Genomic DNA, 27,305 nt, shown 5'->3' with positions numbered 1-27,305 from the left:
TTGTGCTGGGCTGTAACAACTCCCTGTGTCAAACAAAGAATCCATACATAGTCAGAGTAATACTTTATTTAACAATGTAAAAACCTGTTCTTTTGACTTCAAGTCTTGCAAATGAGTGGTAAGTCAAAGATCTGTTGGCTCTTTGAGTATGTGTGGTTATGTGTCTCCACATGGATGTCTGTGTTTACAGTTGCTTTTGTTTTTTTAGTCATTTTAGCCCCACTTTAATTAATATATTAAAGTCTTATTATTCTAACAGTACTAAAACATGAATTAAATATTCCCTGAGTGTAATAGTCTCCTCCCAAGTCTGCTTCCCTCCCTCCCCCAAGTCTGCTCCTTAGCCTTCATTAATTCCAGGTCTTCGTAGAGACCACCAGCATTCATAATGCTTGAGAACCTAGAAATGAATGCTGGATCTCAAGACCTATACACCCTCTAGCCGAGGAGCTTCTCTGGGGATGTGTGTGGGGTGGGAGGTCTTGGTAATTCCCCTTCAGAGTTGTGCACTTTCAATTGTAGATATCTGGAAAGTAAACATGATTACATTAGATGCTGACCTGTCTGTCCTCTGACCAACCACTCCCAGAGGGTGAAAACTCAATTTGCTTCTATTGAATTATATTTCATGTAATGCACTGGCTTCTATTGAAAGAGGCAATGTGAGGCTGGTTGTTGGTATTATTGTGAAGACTTGTTGCAGATATTGTTCACTGTATCATTTGCCATCTCTTTATGAGGATTCACAGGAGAAATTTCTTTTTCATCTTAGTAGCACGAATTACTTTCCTAAGGAATGGGCATTGTGAATTGAGTAAACAGATCAGGGTTTTTTTTTTCTTGGATGTTAGAATGTCTGGCTCCAATTTTGTGGTTCATCCTTTGTTAAGTTTATTTTATAGGATGCATTTTTGTACTTGCCTAATTCCTGGCTCCATTTTATGTCACTGTTACTAACATACTTTTGAATTATTTTGCTATGTCGAGGATGTGTGTGTGTATATATATATATGAATATATGTATACATACATACATTTATCTATATATGTATATTTACCTTTTTTGTATGCCTTTTATATATTTTAACTCCTTTTTTAAATAAGTGCATGGTAAGAGGTCAAGGTTCAAGGCTAAGTGTTGGAAAATGAGCACAAAGAAACCACAGTCCCAGTTTACTCTTGGTTCCTCTGGCTCCCCACCTGCTTGACTTTGCCCTAAGGATATTTTTCACTGCTGGGTTCCCCCCCAGAGAGAATCCCAACCTATAGCCAAACCTGTGTCCGCCCCCAATGCCCCATCTTACCACCCATCCTGTTCTCTGTGTATCTGGCTTCCTTACCTCTTCCCGAGGCTCAGGTGCTGTGACATTGTTCTCTTCTGAAACTTTCTGAGGCTGAAGACCTAGGCTCTATAAAAAGAAGAGTTCTGCTAGTGAGAGATAGCTTAACTTCCCCAACCTCTCAATTTAGAAGGGTCTTTTGTGCCTTACAACTTTGCAAGGACCATAGACCACACAAAGGGCAAATGCTGTTCCACTACCACCCGCAGGCATCAGGGGCTTCACTGTCATCCTCTTTCACAAGTCAAGAACATAAGATTCAAAGGGTAAAATGACTTGCTGGGATAGGGAACTACGTCTTTAGACTCTAGTGTTGTTTCCATGATTAGACACCATGTGCTCTGTGTGACATGCATCTGTATATATATTTGTGTGGGATTCTGTGAGGGGATAAGGAAAGGTCTCAAAAACACTGCTGACTCCTTTTAGACTAACCCCCCTCAAGACTGCACTGCAGCTCTCACATTTACATGATCCTAACCTGTGACAGGCAGGAGAAGCAAGTGGTATAATAGTTTCTTTGGGAAAAGTTCTAGGTTCTGAGATAGGAACCCAGGGTCTGAAAAGCCCTGTCTAGGAACTGATAAGCCGGGAGAAGACCTTGGAAGTCTAAGGTTTAGAATGGATTTTTTTAAAACTGAAATTAATTAAGCACTATAAAATTCACCCTCTAAAAATAGAACTGATTTATAACAGTATGACAGCCACTTCAAATTCTATGATTTCTCCTCTAAGGAAACTTCCCTTCTTTTTATTCCTTCCTCTGCTCCTAGGTCATGAATTACCTCAACAGTAGTAATACCCTCCCCAAAAGTTATCAAAACCTTCATTCTCTCTGAGTTGATTGATGCTGAGCAAGAACAGTTTCTCACACTTATCTTCTGTTTACCCATTTTTATATGTGGTATGTCCATGATTCTGCTTGAGAGAAAATATATTTATGAGACATCTGCAAGGGAAGTGAATAGATCTTGTGGGACATAGGCTTCTGAGGACTGGTGATGCCAGAAGGCTAGGATCTAAGATGCTCCAGTTGCTCAATTCCATAGGAAAAGTATGTCCTTAGCAGGCAACCAAACAATCCCACAGGAGAGGCTGGGAGTAAGGAAACTATAAATCTCGAGTATAAAGAGGTAGCCTTAGGGGAAAGGAGGCTATATCCTACACCTCTTTCCCAAGGAGGACAGTGTTACTGCCCTGTTCCTCAAAATAGACAGCATTTTGGCCCCCGTAAGCTCTGCTTCAGTAAGATTACTCTAAGAATTTGTTTATTTACCAGAGCCAAACAGAGGTCTCTTTATTCCTATCTCCATACTAAAATTGTATAATATATTACAAAGTAAAATTTAAATTAATTTTAGATTTTCTATACTATTGAATTGCTCTTTCAGTGCATAATAGTGAGAAGTGGCCATATTTTACCTACTCAAAATCCCACATTTACCCTGTGCTTATTCACTGCCCACATGCCTTGCCTATCTCCTCCAACTGGCAGAGCTACCTCAGACTCGAAACCAGCTAAGGGAAAGTTTTATCTCTTGCTCTCTTAGGACCTCATGTGAATCAAGACTCTGGGTATAATACTGATGACTTAGATTTTAGTACCTCAGGGGAATCAGCTGAGATAAGCTTATTCTCTTCCTTGTCTTCTGTCTTCTTTTCCTTGCCAGACTCTGAAAGAACCTGTGGATCAAAGTGGACAGTGTAGGAGAAAGTTCCACACCTTCACGCCGGGATGCTACCCCTGTACCCTTTGTCCATGTTAATCCCTCCCATCTAACAGGAGGCTTCCAAGGCATCTGGCCAGCCCTCGGTTAGGCACAGGCAGTACTATGGTGGTATGATCTAAGATGTACCAGAAATCTCACTGACTCTCAGATGTCTACATGGCTCATGCCCTGGCCTCTTTCCTTGCCCAAATGTCATCTTTTCTGACCACTCTGTTTAAAATCACAATTCAGCCCCCACTCTCTGTGCCTTCCCCTACTTAAATTTTCTCTGTATCTTTTATCATTACCTCAATTACAATTTTACCAATTTAATCTGTTTCTTCTCTATCTTCCTGGCCCTTCCTCCACCACCACCCTCACTAGAATATAAGATGCAGGAAGGCAGAGAATTTTGTATTTTGTTCACTGTTAATACCCCACCTCCCAGAAAAGTACCTGGCAGATAACAGGGGCTCAATAAGTAACTGTGGAGGGAGTGAGCAAATCTTGTCAGATGTCTCACCATAATCCTCTCCACAATGCACCCGACAGGTGATCATATATCCTTAGCTATTAACACCAGATAAGGAGAACTACTTCTCAAGGTGGCCCATCCCATTTTGGTTTTTGGAAGCTCCAATGCCTCCTTTCCCCTATATTAAAAAATTTTTTCCATATCATTTTTTAACAGAATTGCTGAAAATTCCTCTTATATGCATCTAAAATGTATTAAAAACATCTTTAAACAGAGGGTCTACTTCTGCCCTTAGGAGTCTCACAGAACAAGTCAAACCTCTCTTGTATGTGATAGTCTTTCCATGTAATCTGAGTAGAATATGACTTGGTTTCCAGACCCTTCATAAAACTGGTTGCCCCTCAGGGGGTCTGTGTCTCTATGTTAACATATTCCTTTTCTCACCCATATTCTACCTTTCAAAAGACCATCTCTTTTGCTCTACCTTCTTCTGTGAGTTCTCATCAGAGAGGATGCACCTTGGAAATCTGCTGATGCCATTTTGCTTGGGGTCTGTTTACCATAGTCACAGTATGACGAACTGACACACTCCTTTCTGCCTCCATTAAAAAAAGGTAAAGCTCAAGATGCCAGTTACAGGTTCTTTATATTGGGAACTCCCAGAACTTGGAACAAAATAAATTAGTAAGAATCTGCTCATTATAATATTAGAAGTAAGCTGTTTGCAGAAGTCAATTCCCCCAAGAGTACAGATCACTAAATTAGTTGCTATGAAGAAGGGGCGACAATCCCCAGAACCAAAAAAGGTGTCCAGGAGTATCCTTGAGACTGTAATGTAATGACATGAAATCTTACCAACTGTGGGGCATCCTGACTATAGTAAAGATGACCTACTTGGAGGTATAAAAAGGAATAAAGACTCAACCAGATCTACTCTCACCTGAGAGATCATCAAGGTAGGGGAAGCACAGAATTCTTCTGGGTTCAGATTGTCGGTGTTTTCCTTTTCTCTGGCATCAGGAGTTCTGACTGGCTTCTCTGGTGGCTGTGGATCAGGAGAGGCTTCTAAGGAGGCCCTGGGACTTGGAGTCCCAGCCCCAAAGAAGGCCCTGTGGTTGGTGGGAGAACCCTGTTCAGAGGCTGTAGGGCTAGAGGGCATGTTCCCTGAGGAGGGCCTGGGGCTGGGAGTGGCTCTGGGTGGAGGAGGCCTATTAGGCGGTGCTGAGGTCCTCTGGATAAAGGCTCTCTTCTTTGGTTGTTCAGATCCTTCACTTGAGGTACGGGTTCGGAGGACTACTTCTGGGAGAGAGGAGGGCTGCTCTGAGGGGATCAGGGCTCTGCCTGGTGATGGAGCTGCAGAGCAAGGGAGAACTTCCTCCTGCGGCTCGCCACCGTCGGTGCTGGGAGAGGGCTGGGTCTGGGTGAGGCCATTGCAGGCTGCCAGAGGCTCTTCCTCCTCCAAGGAGCTTGCTTCAGCCTCTTGCTCCTCTATTGCCTCATCTTTTGAGGGCCCTTTAATCTCAGAGCTGTCTTCTTCCTGGGCTGGAACAGATGGCAGCTCTTCTTCACTTGCTGAGCTGGAGTCCTCATTCTTCAGGGAAGGTGCAGAGAGACTGGTAGGTGCAGAGGGACTGGTAGGTGAGGTAAGAGAGCTGGAGACTGTAGATGTTCGAACTGGGGAAGAGATGACTAAAGAGCGCTTGCTGCTGCTAAAAAAGAAAGGCATTCGGATTCAGAAGACCTAAAAACTGGAAGTAACCTAAATATGCAAAATAAAAGTAATGATGCATGCATGTAATAATAGAACAGTCAATTTAAAATGATATTAGAAAGTCTGAATAATTTGTAATAATGCTTATGTTATAAAGTGAAGTGAAAAAAAAGGCTATAAAATTGTATCCATATCATGATCTCAATCATGTAAAAAAAATATAAAGAGACTGAAAAGAAGCAGCAAAACATCAATAAAATATTTTCTATGGGGAAAAGGCTCATGGGTGATATACAGTTGATCCTCATGGATTCTGTATTTGCAAATTGAACAATTCCCTAAAACTTACTGTAACCCCCAAGTCAATACTTGTACCTTCATGGCCATTCACAGGCATGTAAAAGCTGTGAATATTAGTGCCTGATGAACTTTCCCAGCTGAGGTCTAACAAGGCAAACCTCTGCCTTCTTGTCTCAGCTCCCATGCTGTAAATGTGTTTTGCCATGTTTTTCACAGTGTGCTTTTTGTTGGTGATTTGCTGTTTAAAATGGCCTCCAAGTGTAAAGTGCTATCTAAGAGCAAAAAGACTGTGATGTGCCTTACAGAGAAAATACGTATGTTAGATAAGATTTATTCAGGCATGCGTTATAGTGCTGTGGGCTGTGAGCTCAACATTAATGAAACAATGTGTATTAAATAAGGTGTCTTTAAACAGAAACACATACAAGACAAGGTTATGTATTGATTATTTGATGAAAATGTTGGGACCAGAAGCCCACAGGAACTTAACTCTGTGTTTCCCCTAGGAGCGGTGGTTCAGTACTCACTCACTCAGTGCTCATGGTGACCTTATAGAGCATTACTACTGTGAGTAAGCAAAGCTGACTGGAACACTTATTGAGCACGCTGCATACTGTGCTGAGTGCTTCTAACAGCCAACATTGACTTGACTTCCATTCATCTCCTTAGGTGCTTCCCATGTACTGTCCACCAACAATCCACAAACATTTACTCGACAGGTACCAACCATGTGCTGTGTTCCCTGGGCACAAGGATGAGAGACGGGGATAGGAGGAGAAAGAAACTTAGTTCCTGCTCTGTGGGAGTTTCTAATATGAGATAAGCTGAGTAACATAAGGTTTTTCCTAGCATTAGCATTCTAGGCATCAGTAGGTTCAGAAGGCCCAGAATATAGCAAGAAAAGACCAGATTTCCCTACAAGGTTCTGGGACATGGTATGAGTGAAGGTAGATTTCAGATGAATGAGCAATTAGAGAGAACTCTGGCTTTCAATGATGGGACAAAGAGATACAGAGTTGTTGAGGCAAAGGGAATTTTTCTAGGAAGTAATACATTGGCTCCTTAGTGATTCTTATTAATAGTCTGCAACTAAATGCTAAATGAGTAGAACAAACAACAAATGTGAGCCTTATTCTTCCCTGAAGACCCAAACTCAGTTTTACTACCTCTTTAAAGCTTTCCTTGACTATCTACACATTGGCAATTACTTACCTCTCTGGGGTTCCTACTAGTCTCATAGGCACTCAGATATGCAAGCTTACATCCTTCCTTGTCTCCTTAGGCACATTTTCCATCTTTCCAACTTTTAAAAAAAATTATTGTTGGTACACTATCTTATGTTGGTTTGGAATGTATAACACAGTGGTTCAACAGTTACCCATATTATAAATCACTTCAGGGAAAGGACAGTCTCCTTAATCTTTAGATCCCTAGTTCTTACCTAAAAACCTTATACACAGAAGGAACTTAATAAAACTTCCTAAGCAAAGGCTTTGGAATAGGAAAGTGATCACCCTCTTTGAGACCAGAATTGCTTACACTTACCAGCATAAAGAATGTATGAAGGTGTTAGACACCACACACACACACACACACACACACACACACGTCGGAAAGCAAGCCATACAGATTGAGAAAAGATATTTGCAATGTGCATCATTTAAGGGTTAATATAAAGACTACATAAAACAATAAAAACAAAAACAAAACCCTCATATAAATCAATTTTTTAAGGGATAAATGATCCAAATGAAAAATGTGAAAGAAGGATAAACAGGTAAAGAGGAAAGTCACAGAACAGGAACCTTAAATGGCCAATAATGTGAAAAGATGTACAAGCTAACTAGCAATTGTGGAGACATGAATTAAAACTAAAAAATTCCATTTCATACCCATTAGATGGAAAATGAAGAACTCTGACAATGTCACATGTACCAACATTCTGGAACAATGGGGGTTTTCATTCACTGCTGGTAGGTCGTAAATGGGCATAATCACTTTGGAAAGCCATTTGGCAATGGCAGCATCTAGGCTGAGGAAGCCCAAATGCACAAGTATGACTCAGCAATTTCACTCCTAGTATATTCCCTAAAGAAACTCTTGATAATATTCACAAGGAAAAATGTAAAACATGTTCATTGCAACATTATCTGTAATAATAAAAAACTGGAAAACAACCCAAATGTCCATTAGCAGAAGGATGGATAAGTAAATTTTGCACTAGTCATAAATAGCATCCATCAGAACGAGCAACATGTAGGAACAAAGATAAATAAATCTCACAAACAATACTAAGGGAACAAAAGAAGTTACAGTAGAAGACAGACATACAGTACAATTCCATTCATTTAAAGTTTAAAAACATGCAAAACAGTATTTCCTGTGTGTGCATATATGTGTATAACAAAAGTAAAAAAATGCATGGGAACAATTAATACTAAATTTAAGACTGATAATCTTTGGTGGGGAGGTGGGGCAGGAAGGGAAAGCGACTAGGGGAGAGACACTGGGAGCTTCAATTATATGTATTAGTTGATTTCTTAAATTTGGTGGTAAGTATATGACTTATATTCATCATACCTTTAGTTATAACTTAAATATTTTATAAATAGAAAAAGAATTTACATAGGGGCATAGTTCAAACAACAAGCAATATCATGTATGTAAATACAAAGGGAAGGTCAAGATTTGGAACTGGAGGTCAGAGTGTTGATTATGTTCACACACGGGACAAGCAAGCAGAAAAGAGACTCAGAAGTTGCTCACCTTGACAGTCCCTTCACCACAAAGACTTTGTTGGAATGTTGCTTCTCCAGTTTGCTCATCACCTCGTAGAGACTGTGGTTCAGCTAAAGCCAGCAAGAGAAATGGAGATGTAGCTACATGGGAACCTGAGACGGGCATATCCCCTCTCTCCTCTTTCAGACAGCAACCCCAAATAAAACCTCCTCACCCTTAAATATGAAATTCTCCTTCATCTCTTTTGCACTAGTGTCTAGAGTTCTGTCCTGCCACCACCTCTTTGACCATCTGTGTCTGAAATTCTGCATCTTCCATCAGACTGGATCCTTGATGTTTGATGTTTGAGGTTCTAGCTTCTCTCAGGTGATCCAGGGAATGAAAACTCATTTCAGTATTAACTAGACAAATCATAATTTAGCTAAAGAAACTGTGGAGAGGAACATGTGTGAATGTGTATGTGAAGATTATTAATACTGTACTAGGAAAAGGTCTTGGAATCCCAGAACTCATGTTGTGTGGCTGGCTGTCACTGAAGAGGAGTGGCCCTGTGCAGGACCAACTACCTGAGAAACTGACTTCTCTGCTCCCAGCAACAAAAGGTAGAGATTTCATAACTTGGTTCCCCATTTCAGCTATTCTTTCCATAGGCCTAACCTCCTTTATTCATTTGAGGCTCAAGTTTGGATGCTATTATTCAGCTGTTAATAGAGATGGAGAGGGCCCTCTGAGATGTGTATATGTGCTTCAACACAGTCAATCAAGTACTATTATGTCATCATGAGCAAAAAGGAAAAAGTCTGTGAGGCCAATATGGATATATAATGAGATTATATAAATGAAGGCTACTTTCATATTTACTAGACAAACCCATCTAAGTGTCTAAATTGGTCAGATGTTTCTTACCTTGCTCATCTCCCTGTAGAAGACGTCTCTCAAGTTTGAAATGTTTTGGAAGATGGTCACATAACAGCCAATACGACTATCAGGAGGCAAACAACAAACACAATACAGTTAAGGGTTGGTCAAGGAAGTCTTTGAAATACAAGGGAGGAGCTTAAGCCATAGCCAGCCACCTCAGAGAAAAAGCACCCTACATTCCAGACTCAGCGGGATCTAGATGGATCAAAGCCTGGCCAGGAGCACACTTGACTCTCAGGAATGAGAAATGAGAAGGCCAGAGGAGACGCTCTCAGCCCATGCTGACACCAAAGTATAACAGATCTCTAGTTGCATGAAGTCATCTTGATTCAGGTTCTTTATGTATTGAAGGGGACATGAAAGTGCTTTGAAGAATTTTTTTGAAGTGCTATATAAGTACAAGGTCATATAATTATTACCATTAGTCTTTCTCATTATACAGTACTTGGAATTCTATGTGTATGTACATTAATGGAATTCTGTAAATTAATTGGGGAAGTTTACATTTAAAGAAACTGTATTAAACTTAAATTCTATTTAAATTAGGAATCATATAATTAATGTTTTAGAACACATGTGGTTATTAAAAAGGCTCTATCATAGGTAGAATAATACTAAGTGACAATATAAAATATTCTAACTATAATTGCATTAAAGCATATTTCATACAGTGAAAATGGGATACAAGTAGAACAGAATTTCCACTCAGATTCCCCTTCCACTGTGGAAAATTTACATACGAAACACTTTTATCTACTGTGCAGCAAATATATCTTCATTAATGTAAGTAGCCATCCTATGGTTTGTCTTCTATGTGAATCTGGATGTTCAGAACCAAGGTAGTTTACATAAAACACTAGAACAAGAAACCAGATACTCCTGATATGCATGATGACAGCACTTTATTTGTCAAGATCACTCCTATCCAAGAAGCCTCTTGTCTTCAAACCCAGAAAAGCTTGCAGGGCAATTAAGGTTATCTCTGCATTGCAGATGAAGAAACCAGGGTCTTTAGAGATAAGGTAGCCTGCCTAGTATCACGCCACAAGTTAGCAGTAGGGCTGAGACTACAGGCCATTCTTGGGCCATAACTCTTTTCATGAGGTGACATCTTTGGGCTACCAGTTACCACTACCCCAGCAGCCCAGCCCTTCCTGAATCCTAATTGTTACCTATTATAAAGAACGGGAAGCTCTTCTAGTAGTTCCTGGTTCAGATCTTCAAACACAATCTGGGCTTTGTGGAACTCTTCCTCTGCCTAAAAAAGGTGGTAAAAAAGACAGGACAATTCCCCTCAATCCTGAGCCCAAGGAGAGAAGCTGCTTTCTTTATTTTCTGCATTGTTCCAGGGACTAGGCTTGCTTGCAGTCATGCCTCTCCTCCAGAGCCATGCCCTCTCTGACTACCCTTAGAGCACTGGTGTCAGAGGAAACAGGTTTTCCTTCAGGATACTGGATGTTGAATTTATCATTTCTTAAACGCAGTTTGGCCCAACCACCTGCACCATTATGGGGAAAGGGACAGAGGAAGGTTTTTGCTTTTCTCCTTTTACTTTACCTTGGCAGCTTTGGCCTCATCTTTCTTCTTGGCATTCTGCACTGCCTCCAGATGGTGTCGGGCGCTGTCATAGTCAACGAGTTTCCGACCCCGCTTGGCGATTCTTTCCTAACCCAGAGTCAAGAGAGAGAGCCCCTTGATACTCACTTTCCAGTGGCAGGATGTAGGAAATACCAAATGGAGAAGCAAGATTACTTGGCGCTATTGTCAAATTTCACTTTCTAAAAGGGTTTTACACTCAAGGGATCTCCCTCACTATCTGGAAACACTGGGAATTCTCTGGGGGGGATAAAGGGCAAGCCTGCAGAGCACATGGAGGCCTGCACTATATTCCACTATTTCCTATAAACCCATCATAAGCTGGTTCGGCCTCTAGGAGAAATGGCCTTGAGAATCCTACTAAATTGAAAGTCAGGAGTTGTAGGTCTTCCTCCCAATATTGCCATTGACTAGCTTTCTGACCTAGGACAAAGAACATCTCTCTGGGAGCCCCAGTAGCCTTATCTGCCCCATAGTGTTATTTTAAAGATCAAATGTTGACTATAAAGTGCTTTGAAAACCTTAAAGCATAATAAAAATAGTAAATTATTATGAGCACTAAGACACTCAATCCCATCCACAGTACAAATTATACCAAAACTATGTTAATGGCCCCTGTCTCATTCTCTCAATCTCAAAGGATCCTAGAAATTATCTGGTCCACTTTCCCATTCAATAAATGAAGCTTCTCTATAATATCCAAGATAAGAAGTAGTTTGACTTCTGCTTGAACAGAGAACAGACAACTTACCACCTCATGGTACATTTTATTTCATTTTTGAAAAGCTTTAACTCTGAGAAACTTAAGTTAGGCTCCCTCTGAGTTCTTCCTATTAATTGAAAATCAGCATAGTACCTGACAATAGATGTTTAATAAATATGAGGTGAATGAATAAATGAACTATAATTCTGCTTTCTGGAACAGTTTAGAACAGGTAGAATTCCTCTTCTACCAAAGAGACAAGTATTTCGAGATAATTATTATGACCTCTCCAAGTTTTCCCTTCTCCGTAACATCTTTACTCCCATCAGCTGTTCCTCACAACTAAAAGGGCTGCCCTGACCCAGATCTAATTCAAAATCAGCCCAAATCTAGTTTACTGAAATCTAGGTCTAAACATAACATTCACACTACCTCTAACCTTCCCACCTTACCCTTTTGTCTCACCCTCAGCTTTTAACCCTTCACCTAGGCCACCCCACTTCATTCCCAACCATGGGTTCTGACTCTACTTAAAATATTCAACCTAATATGTTCTCCAATTTATATAGGCCCCCAATAACCTATCCTGGATTCTATAAATTGATTACCTTAATCTCGTTGAACTGGGCTACATAGTTGTCCATGGTCCTCAAAGCCTGGTCAGCTAGTTTCTCTTCATAGTCTTCCCAAAGAAGATCATTATTCTGTGAGACAGAGGAAGAGGGGAGTGGCGAGGGCTCCATTCTCAAAAACAACACATACCAAGGGAATACCCAAATTCTTCCTGCAACAAACTTCCTTTTTGGAGCACTGTATTTAGAATGTCATGTTGGATTCTGGGGAGGAGTCAGAGGAAGAAGCAGCCTTTTCCCAAGGAAACGCCCTATGAGAGACTGGACATACATGCAGGGATAAAGACCAGGAACAGATAGACGGTCAGTCTTAGATCCACAGTTTGAAGGATAGGGAAGTTTGGGAATAAATAACTACATGAATTTAGTTTTCAAAAACAACTTTCACATAGGTAAAACTTCTATAAGGTTTTAAAGAGGATAAGAAGGGATCAAAAACAGGAATCCATAGATCCGGGAAAACTTTCTACCTTTGTAGTTGCAGCTTCTTCCTACCTCCTGTGACCGAGGCTACACAAATGAGCACTGTGAAAGCACTCTGTTGTTTTCCTATTTGCTTGGACAGAGAAGCTACAATGAGGCGGAGGTGAGGGCAGCACTGAGTGCTGAAGAGCGTACAACCCAGCACACTCTTACCCCTACAATGGCCTTCAGCTCCTCATGACCGTCCCACTCGCTGCTGTAGATCTCCTGCAGGGTTTCTGACACTCTCTTTGAACTCTCATGCATCACTGAAAGGAGAGAACCCAGTTCTACCATAAAGTTTCCCAAAAAGTAGTTTGGTACAGTCATATGGGTAGCAGGCAGTCAGTGCGTCCAATTCCAAAGGACAAACTCAGATGGTGTGGAGTATTAGTGAGGGAAGCTGGATGGGGCTGGGATAGCAAAAGTTACTCTGTTAGGCCCACAAAGTTCGAGGAGTCAGGGGCAGGCAAGCGATAAAATGCCCGAGTATGGCTTTGTTGTTTCCATTCCCAAGACCTCTTAGTAGCTGCATAAATGCCCCTGTGATTCTCCTGTATCACAATACACACCTTTGACTGCACTGAGGAAGTTCTTCAGGTCCTTGTATAGCTTGTGGCCTTCAGCCTGAAAGGAAGAAGTATCTTTGGTGACTAAAAAGGTACATTTGGAAAGATGCTCCAAAGGTAAAAGTAGAAAAGTAGGTTAAAAGCAGAAATCAATACTGGAATATCTCAGACATTTGCAAATGCTATAAATTAACCTCTATTGTCTTTACCAAGAAGTTGTATGTTGTCTCTTTTGGGACAATTTTTAAGTTGGGAGATTGCTCCCATTGCTTCAGCATGTCTTTCCTCTGTTTATTCTTCCTTCCAGTGAACAAGAGCTTATACCCAAGTTCCTCTGTTGCAATTTAAGTGTCCTGTGTGATACTATCTATGTAACTCTCTGGCTAACAACTTCCTCTTTGGTTAGATAAACTGCTATCATCTTCTGCAGACACCAGGCCCTATTCCCTCTCTGCACCCTCACACAGGCCATTCCTCTCCACCCCTGATGTCCCTCTCTGCCTTGCCCCACTTTACCCTTCCCTCCATCAGTCACCTGCTTTATACTTCTCCAAGGAGCCTCATCACTGACTCTCCTCCTGTCCCAAGTCCAGTGTCCTCATCTGTAGTTCTATCTATCTACCTGATTTTATCTTTGCTCCTGTGTCTGAACTCTCATTTATTTAGGCTAGGACTCCCAAGAGCAGATTAGGTTTCCTTCCTCTAAAAGAGAAGAATAGAGGAAGGAGAGGAGGGTATCATTTAGATTTGGAAGTTCAAATATTAATCCAATAGATGAACCACTTTTGTTATAACTGACAAATGTTCACTTAGCCTCTACTTCTTGAATACCTCCAGCCACCAGAAGCTCAGGACCTTTTGCTGCAGCTGTGCTTCAATTTTAAATGGCCCTATTAGAACTTTTGCCCACTGGTCTTAGGCTGGCCTTCTGTACTCAGAGTAGGTCTAATTTCTCTTGCACATATGTTTGGAGACTTCTTTCACTGCCCTGCACCAAGTCTTCTCTTTCATAGGCTTCCTCGATTGTTCCTTGTGGTGTTGTGTAAAGCCCCTTCCCATTCTGGTCTCTTTCCTCTGTGTGAACTCCAGTTTCTAGGAGTTGGATGAAAAGGAAATTTGAGACCAGACCATGACATTTTGGAGCCTGACTTCAGGAGTGTGGGACTGGACTGAAAGGTACAACCCACTTCAAGGGCATTCTACAGTGCCATGCATATGGCTCAAAGGGAAAGGTCATTATTACTGAATTTTGGCAGCAGAAAATCTAGGTCTACTTAGTTAAATAAACAGAGAAAACTAGACTAATTATTTCATCCATTTTTTTGCCTTCAGAGCTCACCTATAAGCCAGTCCAAACTATTGACCACACCTCATTTTAAAAGTCCTTCTCAAGGGGCTGAATGCCAGGGCTCAAGGGACATGAAGACACAGGTAGTCTCAAGGGAGTCTCAGGCACAGAGAGGGAGGAGAAGAACTGGGATTGTATAGTGTGTCATAGAAAATGAGGATCAAGAGGGCATCGGAAAATGACCAAGGAAGGGTCAGATGTAACAGAGAGGTTAGAATGCAGGCAGAATTGGTAAGTCACTGGACTAGGTAATTAGAGGTCACTGGTGACCTCGTAAAGCACTTTCAGTGTGTGATAGAGAGGTTCAGTCAGCATTTACCAGGAAGGATTCCTCACTTCCTCCCTGCTTTTTCATTCATAGAAAAAACTATAAGTTGTCTAAAGAGTTAAATGCACATAATATCTTTTAAACATGGATATGGTAGGTAGGTAGAAGTCTGAGAGTTTTGAAAATGTGATAAACAAGATTTTTTAAAGCATTTTGAAAATTATAAAATTTTATGAAGATTTCAATTTCCTTCTTGAAAGAAACAATATGGACTCAATGTTTTATTTCAACATGAAGATTTGTTCTCCAAAATATATATTTGAGTAACAAAAGCTGTTCGACTATCTTATGTAATTTCTACAAATGAAAATTTTAATTTTTTACCCCATTGGATATTATATAGCTTGAAAAATAAGGTCAGTAATCAAGGCTGCCATGTATGATTAAGTAGGATATATGTACAGTGTTCAAAATTAGGGAGTATTACCTACACCCCAGTTCATAAAAATGCGAATGCCTTCTGCCCACCACTGCACCTCACAAAAGCCCAAGTCCATTTCTGTGTTTTAGAGTCGAGGCTCCTGGACAAAGTTCTTGTATGTTCTTGCTCTTTCCTCTGAAGGATGAAGTGTGAGTGTGCACGTGACGGTGACAGTGGGGGCTGTGGTGGTAGGAGAGCATTGGGCGTCATTTTATTTATTTCTCTGACCTGCCTGTCCTCTCCTGAAATGTTTCCAGGCTGAATAATCCCAGCATCTTTCTTGTTTCCTGACAGATGTGACTCTCACAGTCTTAGGTTCCCAATTATCTGGGAGTCAAAAACATGTCTCCACCTGCAACTAGCAAGTTCTTCCACTTCTCTGGCTCCAGTTTCCTCACCTATCAGTGCCAGTTTGGACATTTCTAGCTATAAATCTTATGACTGTATCATTTCTGCTGTCTGAATCCTTGCCAAATTCTTGTCAGCACCATAAAGAGTCTGAGTTAGTCTTTCCATCCCTCATACAAACAGTCCGAGCCCTCAGTTAATGAACCTCTCACTCTAGAAGCGTGTCCTAAGCACTCAGGCAGACAGAGCTGTGTCCTTAAAGACTGGTGTACTGAGGATGGAGAAGAAAGCTCTTTACTTGCTGGAGAAAAATGGACTCAGAGAAACACAAATGCCAGCATGACCAACTGAGCAAGTGCTTAAAGTGTTTAATCTAATGGAGGTCCAGAAGGGGAAGATGAAGCTAGTTGTTAGATTGGACTTTAAAGGCAATGAATTGGAAGTGGCTGTCACTGCCAGAAATAAAATTAAAATGTTGCTTGAGGGAAATAACTCTTCTTATATAATGTGTTTTGAAGGGAGGGAAAGGGGAAACCAAGCAAAGCCCTCAAAGAAAACTACTTATGGAAATTTGATTATTAACCTAGGCTGTTGGCAAGGCCTTAAAACAGGGTGGGACGGGAGTGAAGTTTATTTACTAATAAAAAGTTTACCTATAAGCTGATTGTGGGTGAAGGTTAGGGCACATGACCAACTGGTCCGGCTTCTGGAATACTTCATTTTCAGTCTCTTTGGCCTTGTCCTTTCTCCTTGTTTCTCTTAGCCACCCCAGGTTCAGCCTCAGACATGACTGTACTGTCACTGTCTTTCTCCTCAAACTGTGACAGATGTGTTGTCTTATCTGTGCAGAAGGCCCAGCATCTAGTGTAGTACCCAGCACTCAGCAGGCACCCATGAAATGTCTGTTAAATGAACTTTCCTAGCCATGTTCAAACACCAGTTACTACAGGTGTATTATTTTCCTCAAGAGAAAATTTTTTCCTTATCCCTAATCTAACTCCATTTCATTTCTCAAATATATTTCCCCCTAGAGTGACATTTAGTTGGTGGACTTGCACAGAGATTTCTGAGGGGACTGTCCCATCTGCTCCTCCTAATCTTGATGGCACTCCTTTATCTCTTACCCTTTCTACCCACATATCACTTCTACCCACGTATCACTTGTTGTAGATCCATCCTATAAGGCAGAGGGAGAGAAAGGGCTGAGGACAGAATGGACCAAGAGTCAGAAACCTTTCAAAGTGGGTGTCCATTTATTGATCTCTGTCTTTTCATACTGGAGTTGGAAGAACAGTAACTAGAATTGAGAAGAGGCACAGGGAGGCCTCTGTGGGTGAGGTACAGGGGAGAAGGTACAGTGTTTAAGTCTGAATCTTAGCTCTGCAACTCTTATGCTATGTTACTTTGATTAAATTACTTCCCTCTCAAAAGATCCTATTTCCCCTCAAAAGAGTTGGACTAGATCAGTGGTTGCCAAATGCTGTTCCCAGACTGCTACATCATAATTACCTAGAAAGTTTAATATGAAACACGGATTCCGTAGTTAATGACTACTTATGGCTGCTAATAACAAAGAAAGGAGACAACCAGATATTCCATGCTTTCATATGGAAGAATGTTAACACCTATAATAATAAGTGTTCTTGCCTCCCAAACAAATAAAAACCAAAATGTGAATCTTGTCAAGCTTCTAATTCTAAATATTAGTTTACAGCAAATATAAGACACAGAGGAACATGTTAAACAATATCATGGAGACTCAATCAGCAAAATTTAGACTATAGGAAACTGCAGGAAAATGACCTAGTAACATTAACAAATAAACTGAAAAAAAGGGAGGGTTTAGAAACCTATAGATTTAACTTTAATTAGAAACCTATAGATTAAGATATTTAACTTTAAATCGAAGAGATTTAAATATGTCAACAAGTTGCTGATTTGAACTGTAAAGGAAAAAATCATGACCTGTTAGGGGAGTGTGAACATTGGCTGAATATTTTATGAGATTAAGAAGATACTGCTGATTTTTTAGATAGCAATGAAACTTCTATTTTAGTGGGACATTTAACTTGAATATCTGAAAAGATGTTTGTATTATATAGTTAAGTAAAAGAGGCAAGTAATAAAACTATATATGGAATAATCTTTTACTTTTATAAACCTCATTATTTATTTATTGTGAATATATTTACAGATCATACACACAGACAGCAAAGTAATTTTAAGGATAAATAAAACAACAGTGGTTGAAGCATGGGTGGGTGTGAAACCATTGTTTTTCATCTTTTTCTTGATGTACTTTCTGATTTGTTGTAATGAGTAAATGTTTTATAGAAAAATATTTTTAGGTATAATAATGTTTTTTCATTTTTTGTTTTTTTAAAATTTTTTGTTAAGGTATTATTGATATACACTCTTATGGTAACAATGTGGTTACTACATTTACCCATATTATCAAGTCCCTACCCATACCCCAAGGCAGTCACTGTCCATCCATGCAGCAAGACGCCACAGATCCACTATTTGCCTTCTCTGTGCTACACTGTTCTCCCCGTGATCCCCCACACCATGTGTACTAAACATAAAGGTATGATAATGTTTGTGGTTATGTTTTTTTGAAAGTCCTTATCTCCAGAGAGTGATGATGAAATTTTTATGGATAAAATGATGTGCTATCTAAACCTCACCCCCCCTGCTTTGAGAGAAATCTTCTGCATCCGTGGATGTCTTGCTGCCCTTGTCTAGCCTGGATTAATACTTAGTCCATAGGCACACACCTGATCATCTGATCATCTACATTTGCCTTCTTACAGCACTAAACTATGTTTTCTACCTTTATCTTGCATCTACCTACCACTTCAGCATTTTATTAAAAATAAAAATAATAATAATAATAGGAGAAATGTGGGATCAACATATAAATCAAGTACAAAAATCAAATGAATATTCATATTTGACCTGATGGTTTATAGGTCATATTGCATGATCAAAACCGAAAGTTTCTGTGATGACTGCCCTTGTACTGTTCACCATGTAAGAATTTATTCACTCTGTAAGAATTCGTTCACCATGTAAGAACTTGTTCGTTATGCCTCAGAAGATTGGAGACTGACGAGAATTAGGCTTGAGATGGATTAATGATTGTACATTGAGCATTGACCCCCCTATACTGAATTTTATTGTTGTTAACAACCATTTGATCAATAAATATGAGAGATGCCCTCTAAAAAAAAAAAAAAAAAAAAAAAAATGATGTGCTATCTAGAATCTGCTCCATAATAATCAAGAATGGGGGAAAATAGATAGAGACATAAATGAGACAAGATTCCATGAGTTGATAAATTATTGAAGTAGGGTGATGGGTACCTGTGGATTCATTATACAAGTTTTTCTATCTTTGCATATATTTGAAGTCTTCCATTAAAACAAGTTTAGAAGTATAGATTCCTAAGCCCTATTACCAGAGTCCTTTCATCTAAAAATGTTTCCCAAATGATTCTGATACATAATTACTGAATAAGATTATAGCTAATACCCTTTTAATATAATTTTAAATAATTATTCTCCACATAATTCAATTAACTGATATTGTACAATAAAGAATTTATCTGGTCTTTGCCACTGGTCCCAGGGAAGTAACTCTAAATCTTGGGATTTCCTAGGTGATAGGCATGTCTTTCTTATTCATAGTGTGCCTCTCATATTGGACCTGAGTTTATAGTAAACAAATGACTAAGTATAGTGGCTCGTCAGGCTATAAAAATAAATCATGTGATTAGAGGGTTGGTGCTTTGAGACAGGTAACATCTGCCTGACCTCCAGGGAAAGGGAGAGTAAAGCAACTAGAGATTAAATTCAATCATGGGGCCAATGATTCACTATGTAATGAAATCACAATAAAAGTTTGGGTGAGCTTCCCTGGTTGGTAATCCTACATCAGTGTGCCGGGAAGATGACATGTCTTGAGAACACAGAAGCTTCATGTGTGGGACCCTCCCAGACTTCAGTCTATGTGTCTCTTCATTTGCCTGGCCCTGATTTGTATCTCTCATAAAAATTATAATTTTAAGTATAGTACTTTCCTGAGTTCTATGCGTCATTCTAGCAGATTATGGAAGCTGAGCAACTAGTGGGAATCCTTAAATTTATAGCCAGTTTGTCAGAAGTGCAGGTGGCCTGGGAGCTCTGGAGCTTCAGGTGGTGTCTGAAGTGAAGCGATCTAGTGGGGCACTGTGCCCTTAACCGGTGGAATCTGACCTAACTCTGGGCAGTAATAGTGTCAGAATTACACTGCAACTAGATATTCACTTAAGTTAACAACAGCTCTCTTCTATTATAAAGAGGGGATTTCAGTCTCCAAACTGATGTAAGAATTGAATGAGATAATGTGTATAAAGCACTGAGCATAGTGCCTGGCACATAGAGTTAGAAAGTCAAATATCCCATGGAAGGTTAAACCTCTGTTACCTACTTCATAATGTTAATTTTCTATGTAATTTACCCATAATATCCAGTGAAGATAGAAGGAACAGTGAGAATAGGAGGTTTGTTGGTGCAAATAGCAAGTGAAAGATGGAAGTATTATTTTAGAATAAAGGGCTTAGGTGAGGTAGACATAGTGGACAAAGAAGCAACAAGGAAAATATGGGACTATTGAGATGAGAAGAGTCACAGCATGGGAGAGAGATGCACCCTCAGGGAGTGAGTGAATAAGCCAAAAACTATGCTGGCAGGGGTTCATTTTGATTTGCTAAGGACCCAGTGATGCCACTGTACCCTTGGGGAACCACGAAGAGAAAAGAACACTGGTCTGTTCCCCAGGGTCAGCTGGAACAGGAAAGATAGGTTTCTCTGGTTCCCAGGGGAAGGACAGGCAGCAGGTCTCCCTGTGGCTCTTACCCCTGCAGGGCCAGGGCCAGTGGGGATACTTGCTGGTTTACAGAACCTATATTCTGCTGCTCAGCCCTGATGTCTCTTTCTTTTTCCAAGCTTTTATTTCCCACCCTCTTGGGGAACACTTACCTGTTGATGGTAGAAGTTGTTGGCACTTTGTTCAAACCGTTCGTCTTTGGTTTCCACAGTTTTCCCCAACTTCTGCAGTACCTGGGGATGTAAGTCGAAAAGGTCCATAAGGTTAGTCTAGACTCTCTCATCTGTTGGCCTCTGATGACTGCATCTTCTTTCAGAGTTTCAGGTGCAACTAAAGGGCTGTACTCCTATCAGCCTAAAAGAATTAGAAATAAAGCATTTTTCTGGAAAAACAATTGTGTTTTGTGGCTCTACTCAAATTGGGGTACTTCTAGGGGTATGCAACAGTATGCTAGGGGACATACGTAAAGCCCAAAATACATTGTGAATTACTGTGGGTTTTTGGGGGAAGGAAGGGGTAGTGTTATATTAAAATGAGGATTAATAAGAAGAATTTAAGAAGTTCGTGGCTTTTAAATATAAAACGTAAGTCTTGAAGACATTTTTCACTGAAGAGACTTTCTTCCAACCATAGCCACAGATTCCTCTAGATAGATGAGGTTAGAGAGGTGGGTAAGGAGACTCTTTTCTTATGAGGGCCCTTGGGGAAAACTTTGAAAAGCCCTGATATAATGCATTTGAAACTCAGCTAGAATGAATTTTAAAATACCAAATGATTAATGTTTGATTTTAAATATCACTGAAACTTATGGTTTAGTGGGGTATTTAACCTTCAATGTTTGAATATTTATCCAAGTCTGTCTCCCTTTCCACTGGGAACCTAACAGCCAACCATCATACTGGTCTCAGTGCTTAATGCAAAGGACATGGGAATGCTAATGCAAAGGACATGGAAATGAAAAAGGGGACACTCACTCTAAACAAGTAAGAAAGCCTGGTTCTTCTACATGGAGACCTCATTTTGCAGGGAGGTACCACCAACTCCCAGGCCTAAGTTAGAACCTCAGGAATTGCCTTCAACTACTTCTCTGCCTCCTTCATCAAATCCCTCACAATATCTATCTCTGGAACCATCCCGTACTTTCTGATCTCACTGCCACAGCTTTAAACCAGGCCCTCAGTGTTTCTCACTTGGCCTGCTGCAATAGACCTATCATGCTGCTATCAGACAGTTTAAAACTGTCTAATGATTCTCCATTAGCTCAACAATTTATTAAATGCTCATCATGTATCTATAAATTATAATTCAAACTCTAGCATGCATATAGGTCTCAATGATTTGATCCTTCATTAAGCCTCAACTCTCATTATTACTCTTTCTTGTAGGTCTCCTTCCCTAATAAGTTTCCTAAGTAAGCCATAATGTTGCTTGTTGTAGATGCTGTTCCCTCTTTCTGGAATGTTCCTCCCCACCTTGTCTGTTAGGCAACTATCTAAAAAACCCAATTCATACTCCATATCCTTTGGGACCCTTAATCACATCTACTTCATCCCATTAACTGAGTTAATCACTCCATCCTAAGCACTTGCAACTTCTGTACCTTATTTACACTTCTATTAATGTTTCATTGTCTGTATTTATTTATCTCTCCTAAACTGTGAGCTCCTTGAGAATTGGGTACTTACCTTACTCATCTCGATTTTTCAGTATCCAGCAAATGGAAGGAGAGTGAGATTTACACAGGAGGGGACCACTGGGTGGGCCTGGCATTAAGATTTTGCTAGACTGGAGTGGAGTGTGAAGGGTGATGATGGAAAGAGGATTCCAGGCAAAGACAGCGTCAGCCAAGTTATGGGGGTGTATCCATATTCTCACAACCATGAGACTGTTCAGCATGGCTGGTTTAGGGAGTGCTATGGAGAACGGTGGGTAAGGAAGCTAGAAAGCAAGATTGGGGTCTCATTGTGAAGGGCTTTGAATCACATGCAAGAGTGCCAAAGTCTTGGGAGTGAGGAAGGTCGGTGAGAAGACTCTGACCCAAGTGTCTCCATTCTTAATTCTGACATTAGCGTCTCTTACTTTTGGAGTTCTCTCTATAGTGGTTAAGGTCAAGGTCTCTGGTGTCAGAAAGATCTATGCCCCCATGTTGGCCTTTCCACTTACTGGTTGTAAGACTTTGAGCAATTCATTAAACTCAGTTTACAGAACTCCCTTTTCACCATTAAGATAATAGTATCTCCTGAAGTTGTTGGGATAATTACATGATTATTATACGTGTAAATTGCTTCTCAGTGTAGCCCTAAGGGGCAAGCACTCAGTACAATTCTACTATCTTTATGTCTAGTTCCACTCCTTTCCCTATAAATACCTGTCTTTATTTCCTTTTCAGTTTAGTCATATGTATTTGTGTCTCTAACTGCACCTCATTTAACACCTGCTACTGGGTGTGCAGAGTCAGCCATCTTCCCTGGCTCCACCCTCTCCACTGAATAAAACATAGGCCTCTACCAGAAAGTTGCAAAAACACCTTGTTTAGTGGTAAATGCAGCTCTCACTTCCTTCCTGCTACCCCTCCCTTCCTTCGCGCAGGGCTTGGTTCTTCTTAGGTGGAAGGCCCTGAAAGGATAGAGGAGTCAACTCAGTCTAGAGTCAGTGTGGCTCACCCTGGAGCAGACCAGTATCCCCAATCCCCAACAGGCTCAAAGCAAGAAGGTTTGGAGGTATGGGAGTGTGTGTGCTGAGGAAACACTCCCACCTTTTCTTCTGAATCTGAAAAAATGAGCATTATCAACCCTGAAAACATAACCCAGTGTCCTGGGCCCAAAATCACTTGTTGCCATAAGCAACAGAGCCATGTGTCAGGGTACTTATGCTATAATGTAGATGTTCTTCCTCAACTAGAGTTCCTTGAGGGAAGAGGCTGTACAAATGCTCCACAGATGTTTGTTGAAAGAATTGCTAAGTTCTACCTTTGGATCCCTTCCTAATGAAAGCCTATGTAATGCCAATCCCTAAAGTCCTGCTCTGTGACTTCTGCCCCAGTTTGCCCAGTCTAGTCGCTGAGAGACAAGAGAGAAAATAAATGTGGCAAAATGTTAACACTTGGTGAAATAGGTGAAGAATATTCCAGTGTTCATTGATCTATTTTAATTTTTTTGTTAGATTGGGGTGAGAGGATATAGTTTAAAAAAAAAATCACTAGACATATTTGGCAGCTATAGTTTCTCACCTTGACGTTTCCCCATAATCATTTATTACATTTTAGTTAATTCTCTCAATTGGGGTAATTTGAGTAGGGCCTGGGTATTAGATATTACGGAATGTTGTTAAAGTTTTCTCTTAGGTGTGATAAGAATATTGTTGTTATGTAAGAAATCCTTATTTTCAAGGTATAACCTAAAGTAGGCTCTCCTTAGTATGGTCCTAATATGCTTTCCAGTCTTTTCTCCCACCATTCCCTGTACACCTGCTCAGCAGCACTCTCACTGCTGTACCTACAAGGATTTCCAGACTCCATGCCTTTTCATGCTGGCATTCCTCAACTGGAATGCTCTCTCACCACTTGCCTAAGGAACTACTAATCAACTGTAATTCCTATCTCAAATTCAGTCTCCACTACAAATCCTTCCCAACTCTCCTCAGTCTTTCTGTCCTCTGAATTCCCACAGATGTGCAGATTTTCTCAGGTCACTTAATTTTCTTTGTTTTGCTTTTGCTAGATTGTAAGCTTCTGGCAGGCAAGAACTCTTTCTCATCTCTAAGTTCTCTCCTGGGTCTAGCCCAGTATCCTGGACAGAAAAGTTTTCCTGTAAATATTGTTGATTGAACCCTCTGGGATACAAGTTAAGTAATAGTTAAAAGGAGGAAAAGACCAACAAAGGAATGGTAAACAATGCCTTTTCTGGTGCTGGTGGTGGGGGTGTCTGAAATTTGCCACAGAGAAATAAAAAACAGATGGTGAAAGCATTAGTTTGAAATGTGAAGATGTGTCATACTGTAAAAATACAATAAAGCCAGCTTGAATTCAGTCTCATGTTGAGTCTGGGTGGGAACTGAAAAATGAAACAAGACAAATGCTTCATCTCCATTGTGTTTAACAGCCTCCATTGTGTTAACCAGACCTTCACTCCTAGCTTTTCAGATGAGGCCTGGACAAAAGGAGTTTCCAGTCCTAGCTTTGCTCCTGAGAGAAGATCAGCAGGAAGTGGCCAGGCACAGCACGAAATGAGGAGGCACAGATGTCAAAGCAGGTTATCAGGAACCTTATAAAGACAGCAGCCTGAGGTTGGGATCCAAAGGCAGGACACCTGGGTTTCAGTAATAATTCTGCCACTTGCCAATCACTGCAGAGCCTTGTTTCCTCATTTCTAAAATTGGGATACTAGTAGCATGCTAAAGGGTTCAAATTATCTTATCATGACAATGTTGGCTCCATAAAGGGAACGAGCATGTCTTCCTTACATCTGTGCCTCATCCGTAAGAGGCACTTTATATTTGACATATTTACTATTTGACACCTGAATTATTGCATATTACTCAGAAGATTACAACCAACTGCTTATGGAAAAATTGCAAAGTATCCCAGGGAGTCCTTCATTTTGGCTGTAACTTTCTTCCTTTTTTTCTGCCTTCAATAGTTATTTGCCTTCAATAGCTTCCCAAGACTCCTGGACTCTGGCAGGCTGAGCTGAGCTCCTCCCCATATCCCAGGCCATTTGCACTTTACCCAGGCAGCATTTGATACCTCTAGGGTCCCAGTTACCTCTAGGGTGCCAGCTGTACTGCTCCATGTTGAACATCTGCTTGCCCTTGTGTCTAATTCTGGGTTCAGAGTATCTCCTTGTTTTCTGCATCAACCTGGGAGGCACATCTGAGTTTGCTTCTCTCTCTGCCCTCTCGGGGTTCAGAACAGGGTGTACGTGGGTGCGGATTCTTTCTCTGGGAAGAATTTGACTCTGAGGTTCAAGAAGCCCTCTCCCTTTCTCAGTTTGGGGTCCTTACCATGTTGAGTTTCTAAATCACTGAACATTAAGTCTCTCATTTTACAGATGTAGAATCTGAAGCCGGGACATTATTTACCTAAGGCTTCAGAGTCCATGCTTAGAAAAGGAGAGAAATCCAAAAGTGAGGGCACAGGGTTGATGACAGCTGGATGAGAACAGAAAGTGAAAGTGAGGTAAAATCAATTGCTTTGTCTTTTAAAAATAACTATTATCCATGAGTTTTTGTCTTTGGGTTTCCGTTTTTCTAACCCATAGTGTAAGTGAGCCTTCTCTCCTCTGGTACCTCCACACCACTTCTAACTAGACCGTTCCATAGGCTCCAATCTCTAACAGATATTTAAGGAGACAGAGTTTGGAGAGGCTGAAACCATGATCAAGATGTAGTAAAACCTTGTCACAGACAATATTTTCCTTTTCCTCTGCTCTTTCACGTGACACTGGCATACTCAACAAAGAGAAAAAAAACATATTTTTCTGTTCTCTTCCTTTGTGAGCCTTTTAAAGATAGGAACCACATTTACATTCCATCAGTTCTATGTTGATAATCCCACTTGAGACTGCTGGTTGCCTTTAATCCTTCCCAGGATGCAAGGCAGTGTTCCATTTTTAGAAGATTATAGGAATATTTCAGTTTTAAGCATGTGATATTCATCCAAATGCTTATAAAACTATGAACCTTTAGAAAACCAAAATTCTATCTCAGGTCCTTCTTATCTCTTCCTCCCATTTTTCGTCTGGCTTATTTATCTTACCATACCATATCATCTACCAGAGTGTTGATAGGTGGAAGGGAGACTTTCAGGTTAGAAGCAAAGAAAATCCTGTGCACAGGTAAAAACAAGAATGCCATGAAAATGTGTAGAGAAGTGTCCACACAATCTTCACAGGCTAGTTACAGATGCAGCCTCCCTACACGCTGGTGCTGGGGCAGGGGCGCCACGGACACTGTAAAGAGACAGGCCTTCCTCACCCTGGGCGGAGTGCTCTCCAGAGCCCAAGGGGGGGACAGGAAGCTGATGCCGGTCACAGCTTTCATCACATCAAACAGCACTCGCAGCCCAGGCAGGGCTAGGCACGGGGAGGCGAGGCAGAGCTATCTGGTCCGGGGGGCTCCGGGTCTAAACTAACCGGTGGGGTCACGGACAGCGCAGCTGGTCGTTGCTATCTTACGGCTTTGGGGAGATTGCCCTCTTCGAACCTCAATTTCATCATCTGGATTGCTGGGACAAAAACTCCAACATGGCTGTCGCCAATGTTAGGTCCTTTCACCTTTTCTGGGGCAGCCTGAGTGTTAGGGCTCCTGAGAGAGATCTAGTCTCCTCAGCATCCCGTATTCCTGCCCGAGGTCTGGTGATGTTCTCCGTCTCTCTCAAATCTGCCCGTTTTAATGGAAGCCCAGTTCCGGGCCCCTCTCTTCAGCCCTGGCCTCCCGGACGCCCCTCTTGCCGCGTCGGGCCCCGGGCCTCAGCTCCTCGCGGGCCGAGGCACAGGCAGGCGGCGAGGACCCCCGCCTACCTTCTCCTGGGCCCTGCTGAACTTCTTCTGCACCTGCTTGGCGAAGAGGCCGGCAGCGCCGCCCGCCTTGCCCTCAGCCATCCTGCCGGCTCCCCGGGCGCCCGCCCTGGCCCGGCGCCCTGTGGTTTCTGCAGGCCCCCGAGGAGGAAGTGCGGTCCCGGCTTGCCTCGCATCCGGCGCCGGCCGGCGGGCCTCGCCCTTCGCGCCCCGCGCTGCCCCTCCCGCGGCCGCCCCAGGCCCACCCCGAGGCCCCCGGGGCCCCGCACAGCGACCACTCTGAGCCCGCCGCGAGGCCCGTTCCTAGGCCCACGCCGA

At 41.3% G+C, this 27,305-nt stretch overlaps 1 protein-coding gene across 3 annotated transcripts; it reads right to left on the bottom strand.

The window, feature by feature from the left end:
• Positions 1-51: 51 nt before the first annotated feature.
• BIN2 (bridging integrator 2) lies at positions 52-27,153 on the bottom strand. 3 transcript variants are annotated; one of them, XM_017667763.3, is made up of 14 exons: positions 26,991-27,104; positions 23,000-23,088; positions 20,625-20,705; positions 13,161-13,215; positions 12,763-12,857; positions 12,103-12,198; positions 10,753-10,860; positions 10,368-10,453; positions 9,181-9,256; positions 8,302-8,384; positions 4,465-5,233; positions 2,946-3,023; positions 1,341-1,409; positions 52-526 (listed from the first exon to the last, which is right to left on the bottom strand). In XM_017667763.3, exons 5-14 carry the CDS (start codon positions 12,853-12,855, stop codon positions 497-499), a joined length of 1,488 nt encoding a protein of 495 aa, XP_017523252.2. In that variant the 5' UTR covers positions 12,856-12,857; positions 13,161-13,215; positions 20,625-20,705; positions 23,000-23,088; positions 26,991-27,104; the 3' UTR covers positions 52-496. The 3 variants fall into 3 exon arrangements, with proteins under 3 accessions (XP_017523252.2, XP_017523244.2, XP_073069612.1); XM_017667755.3 differs by lacking the exon at positions 23,000-23,088 and having other exon boundaries at positions 26,991-27,153; XM_073213511.1 differs by lacking the exon at positions 12,763-12,857.
• Positions 27,154-27,305: the final 152 nt, after the last annotated feature.

Source organism: Manis javanica, chromosome 10, assembly GCF_040802235.1.
Source record: "Manis javanica isolate MJ-LG chromosome 10, MJ_LKY, whole genome shotgun sequence".
Classification (NCBI taxonomy): domain Eukaryota; kingdom Metazoa; phylum Chordata; class Mammalia; order Pholidota; family Manidae; genus Manis; species Manis javanica.
Note: the sequence above shows the minus strand (reverse complement) of the source record. Positions and strands in the feature narration are given on the sequence as shown.

Bases quoted from the DNA above. Each gene is read 5' to 3' on its own strand.
- BIN2 (XM_017667755.3), bottom strand. From the start codon at position 27,071: ATGGCTGAGGGCAAGGCGGGCGGCGCTGCCGGCCTCTTCGCCAAGCAG. The intron at 10,861-12,102 runs GTAATCAATTTA...ACTCTGGGTTAG, and splicing joins CCCAGTTCAACGAGATTAAG to GAAAGAATCGCCAAGCGGGG. The intron at 8,385-9,180 runs GTAAGAAACATC...TGCTGGCTTTAG, and splicing joins TCTACAGGGAGATGAGCAAG to CTGAACCACAGTCTCTACGA.